Here is a 20219-nt window from a genome sequence, read left to right on the forward strand (position 1 = left end):
AATACAGGCAGATATTGGTGGAGAGCCTTTGAGAAGTGTATCCATCCAGTTCCGTACCAAATGACTTCACTGCCTCAGTCTACGCCTTTTCCTTCCCCACCCCTGTACTAGTAGGGCATCTTTTCCAAGAGCGAAAGTGTAACCTATGAATTGTAGTTAAATGTAAATTTTATACACGTGATTTAAAAGTTAATAGGTATGTTTGATTTTAAAGAAATCTTCCCTTATAACATAGTGAAAGACATCTTCTATTCCTTCTAAGTTTCAGAAAACAAAACTGTCCTGTCCCTGCCAGCTTTGCCACACCACTTTCAAAATGCTTCATCGAATGGCTGAACACAGTATATAACAAGAAATACAAGGAAAATAAATTCCAAATTGGCTGTGAGTCCGACCAACGACAGCTGGGATCGGAAGTTCTGCCCAAGGTGTAAGCTCCCCACATTGCTCAGACCCAGGGACTGTTCAGGCTGGAGATTCCTGCCCCTAACTCCCAACGCTCAACGGCAATCAGAAGGCCCAGTGCACCTGCTGCCATAGAGACCTGTAGGAAGCGGAGGCCACGCCCCCGCTGCTGTTACCATAGAAACTCAGAAAGCGCCATGGCTGCCGCTGGCCGGGAAGGGGAGTCACATCCGGCGGCAGCCCTAGAAAAGTCAACCTCACTTTCGACTCTGCGAAGGAAGTCAAAGAAGTGTTTGGTGTATCCGCACCCTCCGAAGAGCTCGCGCCTGTCCCGATGCATCCTGCGCTGGCTTCAGAGCCTAGATCTCAGTTTCTTTCCCAGGAACATCAGCAGGTGATGGAGCCAGCCAAGGCCTAGCCCCCCGGAAAGGCCCACCCCAAGGCCTAGCCCCCCGAAAAGGCCTAGCCCCCCGGAAAGGCCCACCCCAAGGCCTAGCCCCCCGGAAAGGCCCACCCCAAGGCCTAGCCCCCCGGAAAGGCCCACCCCAAGGCCTAGCCCCCCGGAAAGGCCCACCCCAAGGCCTAGCCCCCCGGAAAGGCCCACCCCAAGGCCTGGCCCACTGAAAAGGCCCGCCCTCCCCTCTCCGCCCTGAATGTGCCCCACTTTATATTCCAATCCAACCCCCCCCCACCCGCCTACTCCCCACACAGGCATACATACAGAAGTACACACCAGCCTTAAGTAAAATATGAAACATTTCCTTTGCTTATTCAACCACTGATTACATTAATATAAGATTAATTAATATAGTATTAATATTAATATAAATTAATATAGTATTCTTTGAGACTAAAAAAAAAATCTGAGAGGGGCAAGGCTCTTTCTTCAGGTAGGATAGGAACTCATGCCTGCAGGTTATGCTCCTATCGAGCTGGCATCTATCATCAGGGATTTTGTTGTTGTTGCTTTTAAGTTACGCTTAACTGTAGTCGTCCAATATTTGCTCTGAGAATGCAAACAATTCCATAAAAGAAAATTAAGACCATGCGTCTTTTACACAGGAAGGAATCTAGTTGGCTCGATTTGGTATGCCTGACAGAGATGTGCTGAAGTTTTCATTGTGTATGTAAATCACTTGGGGATGTTGTTACAATTGCTAATTTGAATTCCTTTCAAGTACACTAAAGGTTTCGGTGTGTATACAAATCTAACAAAATGCTATGCCTTGGATCCTTCTCAATAATACAGAAAACGTTTTGTTTGAAAGATATTTATTATAGGGATGGAGATGCTAGATTGATGTCAATTGTAAAATTACATTGTTTAACTTCACTATTGCCTTTCTTCGTTGCTATGGATCAGGGATTTTTCAAATGGCTTCCTGATTGCAGAAATATTCTGTATATATTACCCCTGGGATCTTAAAATAACATCCTTCGAAAATGGATGCTCTTTAAAAGTCAAGTTGGATAATTGGGCACAGATCGAAAAGGTAATATATCTTTTGCTATTGACTCATAATGTGCACGTGTGTGTGTGTGTGTGTGTGTGTGTGTGTGTGTGTGTGTGTGAGTGAAGAGAGAGAAAGAGAGAGCGCTTTGTATGCTAAGATGTTGACAGTTTGTTTCCATGTATTGCAAACTTGTAAAATTCAACTGTTCATGCCACAAGATGTCTGTGGTTCTACAAGAAATTAGTTTGTTATCAAACATATTTGCTACTATTAATGTGGTATAGTACAATTGTTTCTCCACTGAAAGATATGTATTTTGATAACTAATGTGTTAAAACACATGGATTAACTAATGTGTTAAACAGATGGATTAAAGTGAATTTTTAGTAATTAGTGCTTATGATATAATTGTTTATGATGAAAATATTTATTTCTACTATTAAAGTTTATGGCAAAAAAGAAACTTAAGTTACCTGCAGAACTAATCCATGGGACAATTCATTGTAAAGCTGGAGTACCTGAAATATTGATACAAGAGGTTTACACTTTATTAACACACCGAGAGTAAGTTGTTCAAATTTTCTAGTAATACAATTGAAGAGAATTTTCTTTGGATGACACTCGTGAATGAAATGTGACCTGTCAACCTTTTCTTATTTTCAGAGTGAAAAGTATACAGGAAGACTATGTGAATTTCACAGACTACAGCTACCAGATGAACCTACCTCTGGTTCCAAGGTCTACAGTTTCCAGGTCTATTAAGGATAACATTAGGCTAACCGAATTATTAAGCCACCCCAATATGCTCAGCAATGAGCTGAAAGTAGAGTTCCTCTTCCTTTTACAAATGTTGCAAAGAAAATTAACCAGACAGTTGAATCCAGGTAAGTTTTCCCTGGAAGCAGTTGAGTTCTTTCAAACTCAAGGTGATATTTTTTAACACAGAGCAAAGAAAAACTTGCCATGCTGTGACCCCATGTCTACTTCTGTCACTGGCTAAAATGGGAAAAGACAATTTTTATGCTGGCAATAGAATCCTTTATTATTCTTGCGGTGCTTCTTTCTTTCTTTCCTATGGAAGCACAAGATAACATCTGGCACAAACACTGAATTTTAGAAAAAAAATGTAATTTTTTATTTATTCATGTAAACTTTTATGGGAAATGCATTTACATATCAACTCAAGTAATCCAAAAGAATGCAAATGTTTGAGTCAATCAGGATTTATGTTTTTAGGAAAAGCCTGCCGATTATCATGACTCATTCTAGGTCCTAGAGTATGATCAGTATTCTTTTCTACTTTATTGCTGTGTGGATGGAAGGACAGATTAGAGAAACTCATGGCAGCTTTCCACAGGGACAATGACATAATTCACAATTCCAAGCAGATGGGCTACCCGACTCCTTCCTAGCATTTCATTAATTAATTAGTGGTTGATGTGGGACTTGAACTTAGGGCCTGGGTGCTGTCCCTGAGCTCTTTTGTTCAAGGGTAGTGTTCTACCAGTTTGAGCTATAGAGCCACTTCTGGTTTTCTGGTGCTTAAATGGAGACAAGTCTCAAGGACTTTCCTGCCTGGGCTAGCCTTGAACCATGATTCTCAGATCTCAGCTTCCTGAGTAGTTAGGATTACAGGCCTGAGCCACCAGCCACTCTGCCCCACTTATGTGTCAGAATCTCTACCTCACACTTAGGAACTTAGGGAACTCTTGGGTAGCATACAAGTTATTCAGGAATGAGAAAGATGTAGGTCCCTAGGATTTATTTCCCCTTTGAACTCTTATATTTTTGAAGGAAAATTCATCTAGAGTGCTCAGAAAGGAACAGAGCCCTGCCAACATTTTGATTTCATTCAGTCTTGTGAGAATAAACTACAGGACCTAAATAGATGATTTGTATACAGAAATTTATTTTTTAATGGCCATTGCCATAAATCATAAGATGTATGATAATTTGTTATGCTAGAAATGAAAACAGAATTAAAACTTCGTAGTTTCCACAATGACATTATAATCACCTACACTGAAATTGATAAAGTGGAGCCTTTCCCTTTTAAGATCTTAATTCATCTGTAACTTCCATGGAGGACAAATTGCTTCATTACCACTTTTTGAATGGTATGTTCTTTTTCCCGCTGATTTGTATGCCTGCTCAGGTTTCAAGTACCTTTGAATATATGAGTCTCTTTCCAAATTCTCTATTCAACTTTGCCTACACAAGAACTCCGCTTCAAAATCCATGCATTTTTAGTGTTGCTCTGTAATTGTTATACTTCACATAGTCCTCATATTTATTCTTTGAAGGATGTATTGTAAATGACTTTTCTATTCCAGCAACTTTTGTTATCATGGATTCATGATTTCTATCTACCATTGGATCTGCATTAATAGTTCTCCATTCTGAGATTTTCTTCCTCCCTTCTCCTCCCTTTCCCTACTCTCTCCTCCCTCTCCTTCCCCTTTCTCTGTCTTGCTGGAGATTGAACCCAGTGTTAAACATGCCAGAAGCAAACACTCTACCACTGAGCTGCTAGTGACTATGGACTGACTTTGTTTTTAATTTTGTAATGAATGCATTTGAAAGACTTTCCTGGTTTCAATTTTGAAAATTTTAAAATTTCACTCTCCTAGGATAATCTAGAAACTTTCTCCCTAGGATAACCTAGAAATTTTTAAACACATATTAAGCTTGGTCTAAACAGCTGTCTTTATGCTTAAAGTACAAGTCTATGAAAGTACTGTGACGGTGATCGCTTAAGGCCACCCCACATTTCACTGTAATTCTCTTGTTGTTCCCATTTTTCTTATTGTTGTTACACATTTACCTTTGTATAAGTGATCTCATTTTGAACACCCCTTTTCCTTAGCCACAATCACTCTAGTCTCCAATCCCTGGACTGCTAATTGTAAACATCTCTTGTTTATTGCCAAGGTAATTAATAGTGATAATTAGAGTTTTAGGAATTTAACTGTTTTGTGCATCCCTCAGGGGACATGAGTGATAGGTAGAAATTACCTTAGATTCATCTTCAGGCTCCAGTGAATTACAGGTTAGGGAGTGACCTTTTGGAGGCAAAGAGAAATTGCCTAATTATCAGATTTTTATATAATCAGTTGAACAATGGGAAATGTGGAAATAAGTTTGTCACTAATTTTAGAATGTAAACAGGTTTACAAAATGAAACAGGTGCTGTGTGATTTGCTTATATGAAACAAAGACACTGGTAAAACTAACATATGATGACAGCAGTCGTAAGTGTTTTCCTTTCTCGTTAGTGTCTAGGAAAGACAGCAGAAGGTTTTGGAGCTCTGGCAATGTAGCATTTTGTGATCTGGAAGATATATTTCAAAACTTCATTGGCATAAATTAACCTCATGAGTATTACACTTATTTGTATACACATTACTGAATAAGAATGTATCAAAAACTAATAGGTTGTGAGTATGGTACCTAGCCTGTGGTCCCAGTTACTCCGGAGGCAGAGATAGAAGGATTATGGTCTGAAGTTGGTCTGAATAAGACAACAGACACTATATGTAAATAAACAAACAACCCCCCCTAAAAGCAAAAGGGCAGGGAATATGAACTAGTGGAGCACTAGCCTAGCAAGTATAAGGTCCTGAGTTCAATCTCCAGTGGTTCTTCCCAAACCAAATCAAACAATGCAACAACAAAAGACAACCCACCGAAATGAATAGAAACATAAGAACATAAAATTACTACTTTTAAAGTGATTTTTAAAAAATAATTATTTTGAGCATCAAATATTTTGAGCAATGTGGGGAAAGGGCTATTTGGCCTGTATTTTCCCATTAGTCTTGAGAATATGATACGATTTGATAACTTGTTTAATTTTAAGGTAATGGCATCTTATTTTTTATAAGTTTTTATTGTGATAATACTGTACAGAGGGGTTACAGTACATGAGCAAGGTAATGAGTACATTTCTTATCAAGCATTGTGCCTCCTCCTTTATTTTTCCCCTACCATCCCTTCCCTCCCACCACCACAACTACATTCCCCTCTTTCCCCTGACCGCGCCTAAATTGTAAAGCCATCATGCCTATAATTTGTGGAGGGGAAGGGAAAAAAACAAATTGTTTAAATAGGGATACAGGTGGACCCATTGCAACAATGAGATGTTCAAGACGTTATGTCGAAAAATTAATTTTACAACTTTGCTGGGGGTGGGTGGGGTGAGAGTGGGAAGGGAGGAGCAGGGGGTTGGGGGCAGAGATGGGAAGGGGAAACAAAGGAGGAGGCAACAGTGCTTGATAAGACATGTACTCATTACCTTGTCCATGTAATTGTAACCCCTCTGTACGGTATTTTCACAATAATAATAATAATAATAATAATAATAATAATAATAATAATAGAGCCAAAAATAACATTTGTGTTTGCTTGGTAGCATGGTTTGAAGTGAAACCAACAGTGGGAGAAATTACCCTTGATCATCTTCCTGCCCCGACCCCTGGGCACAGATCTCATCCAAGGGTTCTGAAGGAAAGAGCTACTCCTGTTTTATGTAAGTTCTTGTTGTAAATGTTTTCTCTTAAAATGGGTTGTTTTACTTTGTTCAATTACAGTTTTTTAAAAAAGAGTTAGTATAGAATCAGCATTATTCTAAAGTAATATTAAATTACCACTACTCTCCCAGCACATATTTTCTACTTCTAAAAGCTCTCACCCAGTTCTCATTTTGTCTTTAAGATGTTGAATCTGAAACAGGAAACTGTGGTTGGAGCAAATTTCAGCTCTAAGGAACATGAAAGTATTGGGCACTAGGACTTCCCCATCTGTTGTATGACAAGAAGCTACTGGTTTAAAGCTTGTCACTTGGAAAACATTTCTATTACAGCAGCTGTAAACGCATGGAAGAAATTCAGCCAGTCACCTGCTTTTGAATAGCTCACAAGTCATGGATGGCTTTTTACATGAAAGTGATAGGAAACTTAAGATTCTGTGCCCACAAACAACAGTGCCCCAGCAAAGCATGTTTGCTTTATGTCCTGTATATAGCTGCTTTTACACTATTATGGCCCACAAAATAAGAATTGGCAGATTTAACAAGAACATAGGGTAATATAATAATTTTAAAGACATATTTAGGACACGTTTTTACTAAACCATATTCATTGTATATCTGAAATTCAATTTAATCTGGGTGTCTTATAACTTTATCAGACAACCCTATCACAAAGTCAAAAACTTTATAGAATATGAGTGTGCCTCACTGCTGAAGAGTTCATTTCCTTTGTGTTACGAGTGATTTCATTGGCTAGGGCACATTCTTTGTTACATCAGATCTAACAGTATAATGTCAACAGATGTCTTTTAAAATTATTATAATTAAAAGAGGTTACAACTTTGAAGTCAGTTGATAAGTATAATGCTATTGAATATAGTGCTAATGAGTATATATATTTATATATTTATATAATGAGTATAATGCCAATACCACCTTTACACTTAGGACTTTAATATACTGCTATGCATTGTAAATATTAAAGGATGAGGCATTTTCCAAGCTGTTTGGCCACATATTATTATCATATAATTTTTCTTTGTTCAATGGCCTTGTAGTACTAGTGTTTCTCAAAGCATACTTTTGAATCTTCAGGCATAAGCCAGCCTATTGAACCTGTTTACCTCACCATAGCCCTAAAGCATGGGCATATAGACCTTAACATGGCAAGTCCCATACAAATGAATACGTGTCCAGGAAAAGACAAATCTCTGTAGTTACACCTTCAGATCTTCTGTTAGTAGTATACGCATGAAAAACTCCATCTGGGTAGAAATTGAAGCCAGGGCAGAGAGTGAGCGTGAAGTAGGAGTCATGGTGGGCATAGAGCCATGGCAATGAGACTTCAGATTTTATTTTTCTCACTTGCTTATTTCTTTTGCTTTATGGCTAATTGGATTTGACTGCGGATAGGAAAGGGCTTTGAGACCTGCAACCAAAAGCTGGAAGGGTAGTAATGAGTCTCAGCATGGCTTCCTTCCTGTGTAAGAAAAGATGTAATGTACCAAGAAAAGATGCCAACTATTTAAATTGCTAAGTGATATTTCACAATTTTTCTTATCTTTTTGGAAAGTTTTGAAATCTCACAGTAGTGTTCAGAAAATCTGTATGCTATCATTGCTACAGAGCAAGCCTCCAAACACAATGGATTTTTGCTTTTATAATTTTAATCACGTAGTGCTATAAATAATTCCTCCTTCATTCTATTCTCTCAGTGGTGTCATTTATGTGTCTCTTTCATACCAATGATCTTTCTTTTCAAAATGGGAGATGTGTTAATGGAAAGCAGTTCTCACTGGACAGAGCAGACCAGAATAGGATGGTGACATTTATTATTTTACTTCTCTTAGTCATGTTCCAGATACTTGAGATCTCTCAGTCTAGGCCCACAGAGAAATACTGAATGCTGTGAATTCATCTTGGTTAATTATGTGGATGAGAATAATTAAGATTTTTTTTCAGAGTTTGTTACGTGTGTCCTGTTTCAGTTGTTTTTGATAAAAGGTAGGGTGATGAGTTTAGGTCAGTAATCAGAAAGGTAATGGAAGGAGGAGAGGAAGAACACTGGATGGTAGACTTAATTTTTCCAATTAAGCTTGAACATCACAGTACTGAAAGCACAGGCCATTCATCAGAACATCCTCTAGTTACCAAACAGAGAATCCTACATTAATTGTCAAGTAGGAAAATCATGTTTTTTAAAAAAAGTTTTAACTCTTAAGTCCTTCTAATTCTTATCTAAATCTAGTATTTAGAAAATTGTGGGCCAATGGGACATAGAATTCCTAGCTGCCACTGGCCCTCACGTTAGAACTCAGTGACCTAGATATAGTCTGGGTGGCCAGGGTGGATGCCTCAGAGTAATGACAGATCCAGAAACTCCATGATGAATCAGGTATGTTTGCCAGACCCAAGTACAACATCGTGCCATGGTTGCCTCAGCTGCTTTCTGAAGCAATTATCTAAAAATATTCGAGTCATATTCAGTATCAGATGCACCAAAATAAGCCCTGAATATTTTTAGGCATTGCTGATGACTTTTCAAGGTGGGTGACATTCAGATGTTTTTATATCCATGACTACTAGATGACATGATCTAAACATTCTGCCTCACTGGCATTTCTCTATGCTCAGCCTTATTGTTAATCATTCTGTGTGTATTAGTATATTGTATATATTGATATATTGTAAATACTGATATATTAACATGGATGTAAATATGAGTTGCATCATTTTTTTTGTTTAAATATCCCAACAAAAACAGATAATGCTGGTGGTTCACGTAAGGAAATTCAGGTGAAGCAATCGGGAACGCATTCGTGTACTTCTCTTAAGAAGCCTGTCATAAACATGGAAAAGGAACTTTGAAAATGCAACTTGCCAAGTGGCTTTGAAGAAGTGAGGCCACTATCTTTTGTCATATGACAGTGGCAAAAATCGCACAGCACTGGCTGTGTTTCAACAGTAGATAAATTAAAAGTAGTATCTGTCCAAAAGTTGGCTAAAGAATATTTTTTCAACAACCACTTACTAAACACCTGTTGAAAATACACAATTAGCTAAATTAGTATAGTATGGGCACTCTAACGTTAAAGGTAGAGTTAAATGTAATTCTCCATGATGAGTGAGTGGGTAATGATTGTGAAGAAGAACAATCATGTTTTCTTGAAATGAGGGTTTGGTGTTAAGCTTCTCAGCTACTTCAGTTTGAAGCACTTACCTGTTGCTGCCATGCTCTATGCTTCTGGCAAAAATAAAAACTAGGCTGCTATCCTGAAAGACTAATGATCTAATTAGACTTGGTTATTCTACATTACTATACGCACAATATTCTTCCAACTGGAATTATTCATGTTCAAGACTATGTCATTAAGTCTCATTTGACTTCTGAGATGTCAGTTTTCAGCCATACTTGTCATTTTTTTTAAAAGGTCAGACATTTTATGTGCATTTCTAGCTCCAGAGACTTCCTTGTTATATTTCACAGTTTCAGACAGATGATATTTAGGAAGAGAATTGGTCATAACTTCCTGGGAATGTGTTCAGAATTCTATGTTATCTGAGTTAAAGAGAGCTAAATGAGGTGGTGATTTAACAAAACGTAGATAATATACCTTTTGTCATGCATTGTAATGAGACTATTTATAAATACAAGTTTGTAAACATAATCTTGGCAGTCATGGGGTTTGACTTTAGGGCCTCACACTTGCTAGAGCACATGGTCTATCATTTAAGCCACACTTCTAGTTCTTTTTCTTTTTTAATAAGGTCTTATGGGATTATAGGCATGCACCACCACACCTGTAAGAATACTTAGCTAATAAAATATAGTTGTTAGGCACAGTTCTAAAAAGCAGTACTGATAGTTGTGGAAGTGTTGCATAAAAAAGAATTACTTTTGTGAATAATGGAATAATGTTTCTTTGTTGTCTTGGTGTTTTATTCAAACTCCCAAAAGAGCTAATCATCATGTCATGACCATGGTAAATTCCTAAGACTTCTATGGAACCTATTGGAAATTGTGGGAAATATAAAATAGCCTGTAGGCTTCATTATGTAACTAATTAGTAAATAAAGATGGCAACAATGGTCAAATGGGAGACCCCAAGAGCCTGTCAATGTCATGTGAGCAGAGGCCAGGACTGCAGAAGTGGCTTGCAAAGGATCTTCACTTTATAAAGGATTTTTGACTGAAAGAAGCAATGATGTTTTCTAGGAGCTACAGCAGACTCTACAGCAGTAGAAACTTCTCAGTCACCATGGGGTCAGAAGTGACTGTAATATCTGGTGTTAGTTATTAAGCATTCTAGCACTTTTTTAAATTTTGGAGTAAATTGTATTTTTATAGTCTGTGCTTTTATTAATTTTTTGTCAGTCATGGGGCTTGAACTGTGGGCCTGGGTGCTGTCCCTGTGCTCTTCAGCTCAGGGCTAGAGCTCTACCACTTGAGCCACACAGCCAATTCCAGATTTGTGGTTGTTTATTGGAGATAAGAGTCTCATGGACTCTGCCTGGGCTGGCTTTGAACTACTATCCTTAGATCTCAGCCTCCTGAATAGCTAGGATTATAGGCGTGAGCCACAGCGCTTGGCTAGTCAGTGCTTCTTATAAGTAAACAATCAGCCTTTAAACCCAAGGAAGTGATTTTCCTAGTTTTTTTTTTCTGAATATGTTAACAACTGAGACTTTTCTTACCCATGAATTAACTCAACATTTATGCAGAATTAGTATTCTCTCAATATTGGTTTTAGTGACTTTTGTTTATCTTAACAATTAACTCTATCATATCAGGTTCTAGAAGCAGCATTTATTAAGATGTAAGAGTAGCAATACATATGTATATATAAATCTAGGACAATGACAATGCTGTTATAGCTCCATAATACAGTATTACATTTAGCCTGGAAAGTAAATGTTTAAATTACTTAGCTACAAATGTCTCATTAATTAAAAGTTGACTAGAAAGACATACTTTTATTACTAAATTACCTTCATATTAATAAACTGGCTAGACTAGGTTTTAGAAAATAATTGTGAGGCTTTTGCCATATTTACCAAATAGGGTAAATTTTCTTGTTATAAGGACAAAAAATACTGTCTTTAATGCAACTGAACATATCTGGGAAATTTTATCGAAATATGAATATTTATTTTGACTAAAATAAAAGTATATATTTTCACACGACATAGCTCATTTTAATGTAATTTTGTAAGCCACATAGCTTTTATAAGAAAAATATTGTTCTATTGATTTAAAAATAATTGTCTAGTGAGAGTCGTTGTCCTTCAAAAAGGTATATTTAAAGCAGCAAAATACTTTTTTGCACATTATTATAATCTGGATATCTTCAAATTAAAATGAATTTGTACTACTTTTCATGCATGTCAAATCTAAAAGAATATTTGTATAAATTAAATTTTTGTTTTTAATATGAAGGCACAATTTATAAAAATTGACATTTCAAACAATGTATTCATCATTTATTAAGAATGAATAATCATAATTAACAAAAATAGAGAATATTGTTGAAGCCTAGTAGAATTGTAGCTCATTAGGCTTTAGAAATTAGGTTGCTCTTTATTACATTCATGTGTTAGAGTTATATGATTTTTTTCTTTATATTTGATATATAAAATAGTATCCTCCTGCATTCATCAAAATGCAGAAAGTAATGCTTATTTTACATAATAATTTATCTTAGCCTTTGAAGTATTTAAAGCACAATAACAGCAGTTTATATATTTCTTTCTAAAAACAAAATTAAGAAAATTAAGAAAACGCTACCATTTTTAAGTGAGAGGCTTTACAATATATTGCCAATTAATAGAAAAAATTTGTTATAGATTATCATTAAATTACAAACTCTTTGATACATTTTAGCCACAGTGTCACTGAGTTGTCTTCTTCCTAAATGTAGCTATTACAATTTATAAAAGAGACGTTTGTCTTCCCTTAAAATTATATAAATATTTTATTTTTTCATGTTAATGAATAAAATTTACCAGTATTCCCCACTTCTTCCCACCGTGGATCCTTGTACTAGTCTTTGGCTCTCAGATAACCAAGATTAAAGTAATACAAACCCATAAGATCCCTTTTAAAAATAGGTATGCAAGGAGAAATATCAACTTCAAAATGGATTGAGTCGTATTCCAGTTCCTAAAGGTGAAAATGGATTCACCTTTGCCCACATCAAAGCATCATTCAGTGAGATAGCCGATTTTCCATCTTCAAGGAAATATACAGGGCCCTGGAAACAGCAAAACGTTGGGAATGAGAAGATGAGTTGGTAATTTTCAACGTCATTTTAAACTTCCAGAAACAGAATCACTGCAATGAGAAACACCTAGTGACTTTTTTTGGGGGGGGGGGATGGGGGACGTCCTTCGTGGGGATTGAACTCTGGGCCTGGGCGCTGTCCCTCAGCTCTTCCGCTCAAAGAGAGCACATTTGAGCCATAGGGACACTTGTGGTTTTTTGGTGGTTAATTGCAGATAAGAGTCTCCTGAACGGGTTGGGAACGTGGCTTAGTGGTAGACTGCTCACCTTGCATGCACGAAGCCCGGTGTTCGATTCCTCAGTTGCATATAAACAGAAAAAGCCAGAAGTGGAGCCATGGCTTAAGTGGTAGAGCGCTAGCCTTGAATAAAGGAAGCTCAGGGACAGTGCCTGGGCCCTGGGTTCAAGCCTCAATTTAAAAAAGTCTCATGGACTTTTCTTCCTGGGCTGGCTTTGAACTATGATCCTCAGATCCCGTATCCTCAGATCATGCATCCTCAGCCTCCTGAGTAGCCACAGGTGCCCAGACCCCAGGTAACTTTTAAGCAACTAAATGGAATTTAAGAATATGAGAATAGTTTGGTTTGTTTTCAATGCTGCTAGCTATAGAAATATTTTGAAATACAATTGTATTACACCACTATTACCTGATGTCTAGCAAAATATAATTTAATTTTATAATTTAAATTACATACGGTAATGCTATCAACAATAGTCATTATTAATTAATTGCCACAAAGAAAATGTATTTTGTAAAGGTCTATAGCCTACTAATAGATTTAAATATAGTCACTCCTTTACTTTAATCATGTGGTAGTCACTCTTTTACTTTAATCATGTAGCCAATGTTGACATAGTTGGAGAAATTCTTGAAGCCAGGATCTTTGATCTTGCTGTTTAGAAGATAATAAATGGATATATATATGTATGTATATACATATACATACATATATATGTATATACATACACATATATATATATATATGTTTTGTTTTGTTTTTTCAGTAATGGGGCCTGAACTTGGCCTGGGAGCTGTCCCTCAGCTCTTCTGCTCAAGGCTAGCACCTACCACTTGAGCCACAATGCTACTTCTTGGCTCTTTCTGCTCATGTGGTGCTGAAGAATTGAACTCAGAGCCTCATGCATGCAAGGCAAACACTCTACCACTGAGCCACCTTCCCAGTCCATAAATGTATATTTTTATGAGTCTTTAAAGAACTTTATATTTATTCTCATGATTTAAAGAATATTTATACTTTATCTGTATCAGCTATTATACATATCCCGAATAACTATGCAAACAATATTACCTAGAAACACATGGCTAAAAGACCATGAAGGCAAAAATTTAAATTTTCTCAACTAGGTTATAAATCAATCACAGTTTCATTATGGTATTAAAAATATACTTGTTGTTAACAAATTAATTTTAGATATTGGGAAGACTATCACAGTTGTAGCTAAATACATTCCAATTTGTACTTGGAATTTAGTAATAATAGCTTACATACATTAATTCCTTGTTGAAATAGGAATTTCCTAGGAGGGAGCAATACACCTCCATTAACATGAAAAATTAGGAAATCATTTCCTGAGTGTAGGTTTGGAACAGAAAGGTTAGCTGACTGAATGAATGGTCATTTGGCTATCGTAGGTAGAGAAAAGGAACATGATGTCCCATGTATCAAAATGGCACACAGATTGGAGAGTGAGTGGACTAAAGATATACTCCAGAAATTACATAACTTCTCACTCTTCATTATGTAACTGAATTTACTGCTTGGATTCCTTATGAGCATAAGTGAATAATAAAAGTTATATACAATTATGTGCCCTAAATTTTGGCACACACTGCTGTTTGTTTTATGAAGACTGACTCACAGTGGCCAGATACTTTCTTCAATGGCCTGTCATGTGTGAACACTAGTTAGAAAGGTTTTTTCCAACATAACATTACAAATATGAGGTAAGTTACTGGGCAGTGGAACTTGTCTAGTCTGAGCCATATTCTCAAGTAGTACCTCAAATGGTTCATTTTTGTTTACTTCATGAGGACTCCTATAACTAGTGCAGGCTCCAAGCTGACGGAGATTTCTCTACTTCTTGAAGATAATTACACTTCTGGATTCCAGTGAGAGTCTCTGGCATCTTTCATAATCATCAATTTGAATGGAACATTAGGGACCAGTCTTTGGGAATTACTTATCCCCATGATGGTTCCCAATGCTTTTGAACTGTTGAAAGCTCAGAAACTCATTGTAAGAACATGCATAATATGGTAATTTGTCATATATCTTTTTATTTTTTGTATTTATATAACACAAATAAAAATGTTACTGTTGAGATTGTCCCTTTGTCTCTCTAATTTAATAGCTCTCAGGATATGATCTATACATATTTTAAAGCACATTTGTAACTAAGCATACATTTTTCATATCGTTTAGTTATTACATGAATTGCATCCATGATAACACTTTAAGACTTTCTCTCACTTTTTCTCTCTCTCTCTGAATTTAAAGAGAGAATATAACTTACACTATCATGGAAAATACTAGGAGGCATTGTTTTGGGGCCAGGCCTCATGCCTCTTCACAGTTACAGCTGATTTCAAGCCATGATCTCTGATCTCAGCCTTCTAAGTGTTTTGGATTACAGCCTAGGTATGAGCCACCAGCACCTAACTGTTACCTACTTTTACAAGGCTATGATTCATTGAAGATAAAATATCAAAGAGAAACACATAAATAGAGGAAATGCACACTTTATATCTAACAGATTGTACCTGTATTTTTAATCCTGTAAAACAAGAGATGTGAATATCAGAATGACTGGGAAGATTTGATCCAGTCACATAATCTGGTCCAATAATTCCTGCGAGTGGTTCTTCTTTCAGTCTCTTCAGCAAAGTTGCATAAACTGTTCTTTGAGAATCAGAAGGAGGTGTGTATGAAGAATCTTCTGATCTATATTTTCAACAGATGTTAAAATTTCATTTTTGTAGAATCAAGAATGGAGACTGATTAGAAATAGACTAATGATTACTAAGTTTTCCTTTATAGATGGAGGCAAATTAAATTAAGACCAAAGAGATAGAAACACAAAGACCTTAAAAAAAGGTCTTTTAAGGAGCATCGTCATTATTGAATACACGCTAACAAATCAGCATTTATTATTTTGCTAAAATGGAAAAAGTGACACTCTGCCAATGATTTTGTTGATAGTAGTAAATTCCTCTACAGTTCAATTGTTATGTCAAATTCACTCACTGGTTGCTGAGCTGTGTGCAAGCTCTCCATGCATCCAGTTCCTCAGAAAGATGCTCAAGTTTTAAAGGTACTGACACCACTCGACGTTTTAAGAGCTGACTGAAATGTAAAAAATGATATTAACATCTGACATAAAAAAATAAATGCAAAAAGCAAATGGATCTTAAATAATTGTGGCTTTTGATGTGACAATGATTGTTCAAAATACATATGGAAATATAACTATATAGGCACAAGCCCATATACACATATGCTCCCTTACTTATTTAGAATTTAGGTCCCTGGAAAGCCTCCCATGCTTAAGGAACACTGGTTTGATGAGTGACTGAGTATGTAAGTAAATGAGCTGTATAATGTATGGAGAATGGTTGACAAGCCCAGAAACATTGAGTAATGACCACAGTGAGTGAGAACATTTCAACATGACCCTGATCATTGAATCTTTGATGGTACAGATAATGGCACCATTAAAAGAAAAAAAGTGCAGGAAAAAGAGATGTGAGAGGAAAGATGATTTTAATTTTGAGAAGACTGAATTAAGGTCAGGGTTTAGCCAACTGCTATATAAACACAGATGATATGTTATATCTAGATATAAAATGGAGTTATTTTTCACAGAGGGAATAGGAAAAACAAAAATGTCAATGTTTCTGGAAGAAAAAAAGAGAGGGAAGAGAAGTGGAATAGAGACATGGGGAAAAGGGGGGGAAGGGAGACAGGAAGGAAAAGGAAGAATTGTCATCACCGAGAAGTTCTTTAAGTTCTTAACCTTTTATTTCTTAGTGTTTCCTTCAACTTAAGCTGCACTGTCGTGACTCCCTCCTACCTTTCAAGTAAGAGTCCATTGTTTTATTCTCCTTATTAATTGAAGCAACCATTTTCTAATTACTTTTATCATTACTGATTACAAATAGCTGGACATATCTTTCATATTATTCTTACATATTATTCTTGCATTTTAAGATTGTTGAAAGTTGCTTTTCAATTTTGATTGCACTGCTAACCAGCATAGATATAAATTTTCCCTGAATAACCTGAAAGTGGTAATTCTATATTATTGTTTCAGCTCTATTAGCTAGCAGCTATTTTTTCACCAGAGGGAAAAAGAGATGATAAAGTTTGAACAAGTTTAGGGAACCATAATACACTGTTGGTGGGAATATAAACTTGTTCAACTACTCTGTAAAGCAGTTTGGAGGTTCCTCAAAAGATTGAACATAGGTCCATATGAGCCAGCAATTCTACTTCTGGACATTTATCCAAAAGATGACAAAGCAGGATACAATAAAGTCATCAATACAACTAACACTGCAGCACAATTCACCATAGACAAGGTATGGGATCAGCTCAAATGGCCCTAAATGGATGAATGGATCAAGGAAATGTGGTATATATATACACACAATGAAACTTTACTCATACATTAGAAATAATAATATATCATTTGCAAAGTAATGGAAAGAACTTTATTACAGTCATGTTATGGGAGGTAAGTCATCCCCAGAGAGAAAAAGGTTGCATATTTCCCCCCATCTATGGAAGCTAGAATTAGTTTACAAACATTAATTGTTACATTTGGTGGTATGCAAGTGTCTACAAATCTTTGAACTGAAATATGGTAGATTCAAGGGGGAACTCAAACAGAAGAGTTCCTTAGAAAGGCAAAGTCAAAGTTAACAAAGTTAAACACCAGGAGACAGGTACTTGAAAGGGGTAGAATGGGGTGAAGGGGAGAGAGAATTAGAGGAAAAGGGTAGGAGAATGCAAAAGTCCCATGTATAGTCTACACAATTAAGAAGAGAGGGAAGGAGTGATTTGGAGGTGTGGATGAGAATGTTGAAAGGTGTGACATTGATCAAGGCATATTGCTACTTTAAATGCCAACTCCTTTCTGCAATTACTTAAAGATAATAAAATAGTTTTTTAAAGGAAGCTTTCTATTTCTCTTGTAATCTTCTGCTCCCAATAAAAACCACTCAGAAAAAATGCTTATGCCCACACTCAGCATCAGGAAATTATAAGGTCATTTACTATGCTGTTTAGTAAACTAGCTGATTTGGAAATGGGTTTTTAAGGAAGATGCTCAATTTATTATTCTTCACTTTTTGTGACAGGGTCTCACTATGAAACCTGGGTTGATTTTAAACCTACTGGGTAGCCCAGGCTGGTCTCAAACTCAACATCCTTCTGTGTCAGTCTTGAATATTACTTTTGAAAACATTTTAAGCATAGTGGCTGAAATTCAGCAAGCTGTTAGAAAATGTGTCTGAAACACTTAAGTGTTGAGTATAAAAGTTACCTGCTGGTCACATATACCTTTTATTTTTTACTTTTCCACCATAGTGACTGGAAAGTAAACATAGTGTCCATCTTATTTTGAAGGTAACATTACAGAGTTATGTCCACTGAAATGCAGGCATGAATACCTAAGGAGGAATTTCCTTCCTGAATAAAATAGTCTTGTCTGCAGAAAGTGGTTTGCAGTCTCTATCCTTCACCCTTGCCTCTATCCTGCTTGGAGAATGGATATAATATTTGGAGATTTAGCAGCTATCTTTTAATCATGAAGAAAGAATCCAAGAATGTCAGGGTAAAAAGTAGGAAGAGTCTAGGACTTTAAAGGAATCAATGAACAGTTTCAACAGTGCTAGAATACCTGTCTGAAATTTCCTCACATATATGACCAATATATCCATGTACATAAGCTAATATTAGAATTTTCATCATTTATGGCCTAAAGTCATCTTAATTAATATAATTAATTTTTCCTTATTGCAATTATACATGGAACAAATAATACTATAGTAATGTATTTATTGCCTTCTGATTCGGTTGAAGGCTATCTTGGCAAAATATATTTCTCTAATTTTATGATAGAAGTATTCTTTTTACCTTGTGTATTCATAAAGTGCTGGAACAATGCTTTGATACTGTCTCCTGATAGCCAATAATGCACCAATATAACCACATAGTATTAATAACTCATTTCGAGCTCTAAAAGAGAATACACATACATTTTAGCTCTACAATTTGTATATAGTTCATGTACTTTTTAGACATATGTGCTACATCATATATTTTAATGGAAAATAAAGCTATTATTAAGTAGGATTTAACACTTCCTTGCTTGTTTTTCACTAATCCTGATTGTCTTTGTTGGTTTTCTTTTTTGAGGGCGGGGACACTGCTATTCTAGGACTTGAACCCAGTTTCTCACACAAACTAAGCAAATATTGCTCTATTGTTGACTCATACCCCCAGTCATCTTCTGACTTTTTATTTATTTTTTATTTTTTATTTATTTTTTATTGTGAAAATACTGTACAGAGGGGTTACAATTACATGGGCAAGATAATGAGTACATTTCTTATCAATCATTGTAGCCTCCTCCTTTGTTTCCCCTTCCCATCTCTTCCCATCCTCGCCCCCCACCCAGTCCTCCCCGCCCCCCCCCACCAAAGTTGTCATCTTCTGACTTTTTATGCTTTTTATCTTTAACTTACTCCTTTTGTCAGATTTAAGAATTCATAGCAAATTGTGTAGACTGTAGGAAATGCTGTCTTATCATTTTTATGTATTGAAACAAAAATAAAAATCCTGAATATTTTCTTACAAAATATATCCACATCTCCTGAGCTTTTGTTACATGAACAGCAATGTCTTTAAGTGGTATTTTGTGTGTGTGTGTGTGTGTGTGTGTGTGTGTGTGTGTTTGTGTATACACACGTACTGGTACTGGTACTGGTACTTGAATGCAGGCCTTGCAAAAAATTCTGGCTAGGTATTTTCAATTATCCACCCTCGAGATGCACCTCCAGTCAAGCTTTCTTTTGGGCTAATTGTAGATGGAGTGGCTTTGAACTGCCATCCTCCAGGTTCAGCCTCCTGAGTAGTTAAGATTATGGTGTGAGCCATCAGTACTAGGATGGAACTTAAGAACAGTACTCATTTCTGCTTTCTATCCTGTGTATTTCCTACCATCATACTATGACTATTTCATAAATATGATATTTATTTCTTGAGAATTTGATATCTTCAACCATCTAGAAACTGATGAATTAGCCTTTGTTGATTCAGGTGTGTTTGTGTGTTCAAGTGTCTATACACACAAATATATAAGCTCACACACTAAATATTACTGAATAACACTGCAAATATTTACTATACATTTCCAGCTGACTTCAGAATTTTTATTAAGAATATTACAAAAAGTCAAATGTAATTATTCTTCAAGTGTAACCACTGCCCCAAACAATACTCTTCCTTTATCTCAGTACCGTTTTTTT

At 36.2% G+C, this 20219-nt stretch overlaps 2 protein-coding genes across 3 annotated transcripts in view; one reads left to right on the forward strand and one right to left on the reverse strand.

Annotated features, from left to right (window-relative positions):
• Positions 1-296: 296 nt before the first annotated feature.
• Positions 297-9374, forward strand: Spata4 (spermatogenesis associated 4). The gene is made up of 6 exons (XM_070016454.1): positions 297-799; positions 1769-1898; positions 2305-2423; positions 2523-2743; positions 6271-6387; positions 9152-9374. Exons 1-6 carry the CDS (start codon positions 603-605, stop codon positions 9253-9255), a joined length of 888 nt encoding a protein of 295 aa, XP_069872555.1. The 5' UTR covers positions 297-602; the 3' UTR covers positions 9256-9374.
• A 2593-nt stretch (positions 9375-11967) lies between these two features.
• The window catches only part of Wdr17 (WD repeat domain 17), a 66831-nt gene continuing 58579 nt past the window's right edge, over positions 11968-20219 (reverse strand). For both annotated transcript variants that reach the window (XM_070015988.1, XM_070015986.1), the window contains 4 exons: positions 18826-18927; positions 15934-16032; positions 15450-15630; positions 11968-12638 (listed from right to left, as the gene is read on the reverse strand). In XM_070015988.1, coding sequence (XP_069872089.1) covers positions 12519-12638; positions 15450-15630; positions 15934-16032; positions 18826-18927 — 502 coding nt within the window. In that variant the 3' untranslated portion in view covers positions 11968-12518. The remainder of the gene's footprint in view (positions 12639-15449; positions 15631-15933; positions 16033-18825; positions 18928-20219) is intronic.

This window comes from Dipodomys merriami, unplaced genomic scaffold (assembly GCF_024711535.1).
Source record: "Dipodomys merriami isolate MVZ:Mamm:240054 unplaced genomic scaffold, mDipMer1.0.p SCAF_12, whole genome shotgun sequence".
Taxonomy (NCBI): domain Eukaryota; kingdom Metazoa; phylum Chordata; class Mammalia; order Rodentia; family Heteromyidae; genus Dipodomys; species Dipodomys merriami.

Coding starts and splice junctions, on each gene's coding strand:
- Spata4 (XM_070016454.1), top strand. CDS start 603: ATGGCTGCCGCTGGCCGGGAAGGGGAGTCACATCCGGCGGCAGCCCTA. Junction 800..1,768: donor TTTCCCAGGAACATCAGCAG/GTGATGGAGCCA, acceptor GCTATGGATCAG/GGATTTTTCAAATGGCTTCC. Junction 2,744..6,270: donor AACCAGACAGTTGAATCCAG/GTAAGTTTTCCC, acceptor TTTGCTTGGTAG/CATGGTTTGAAGTGAAACCA.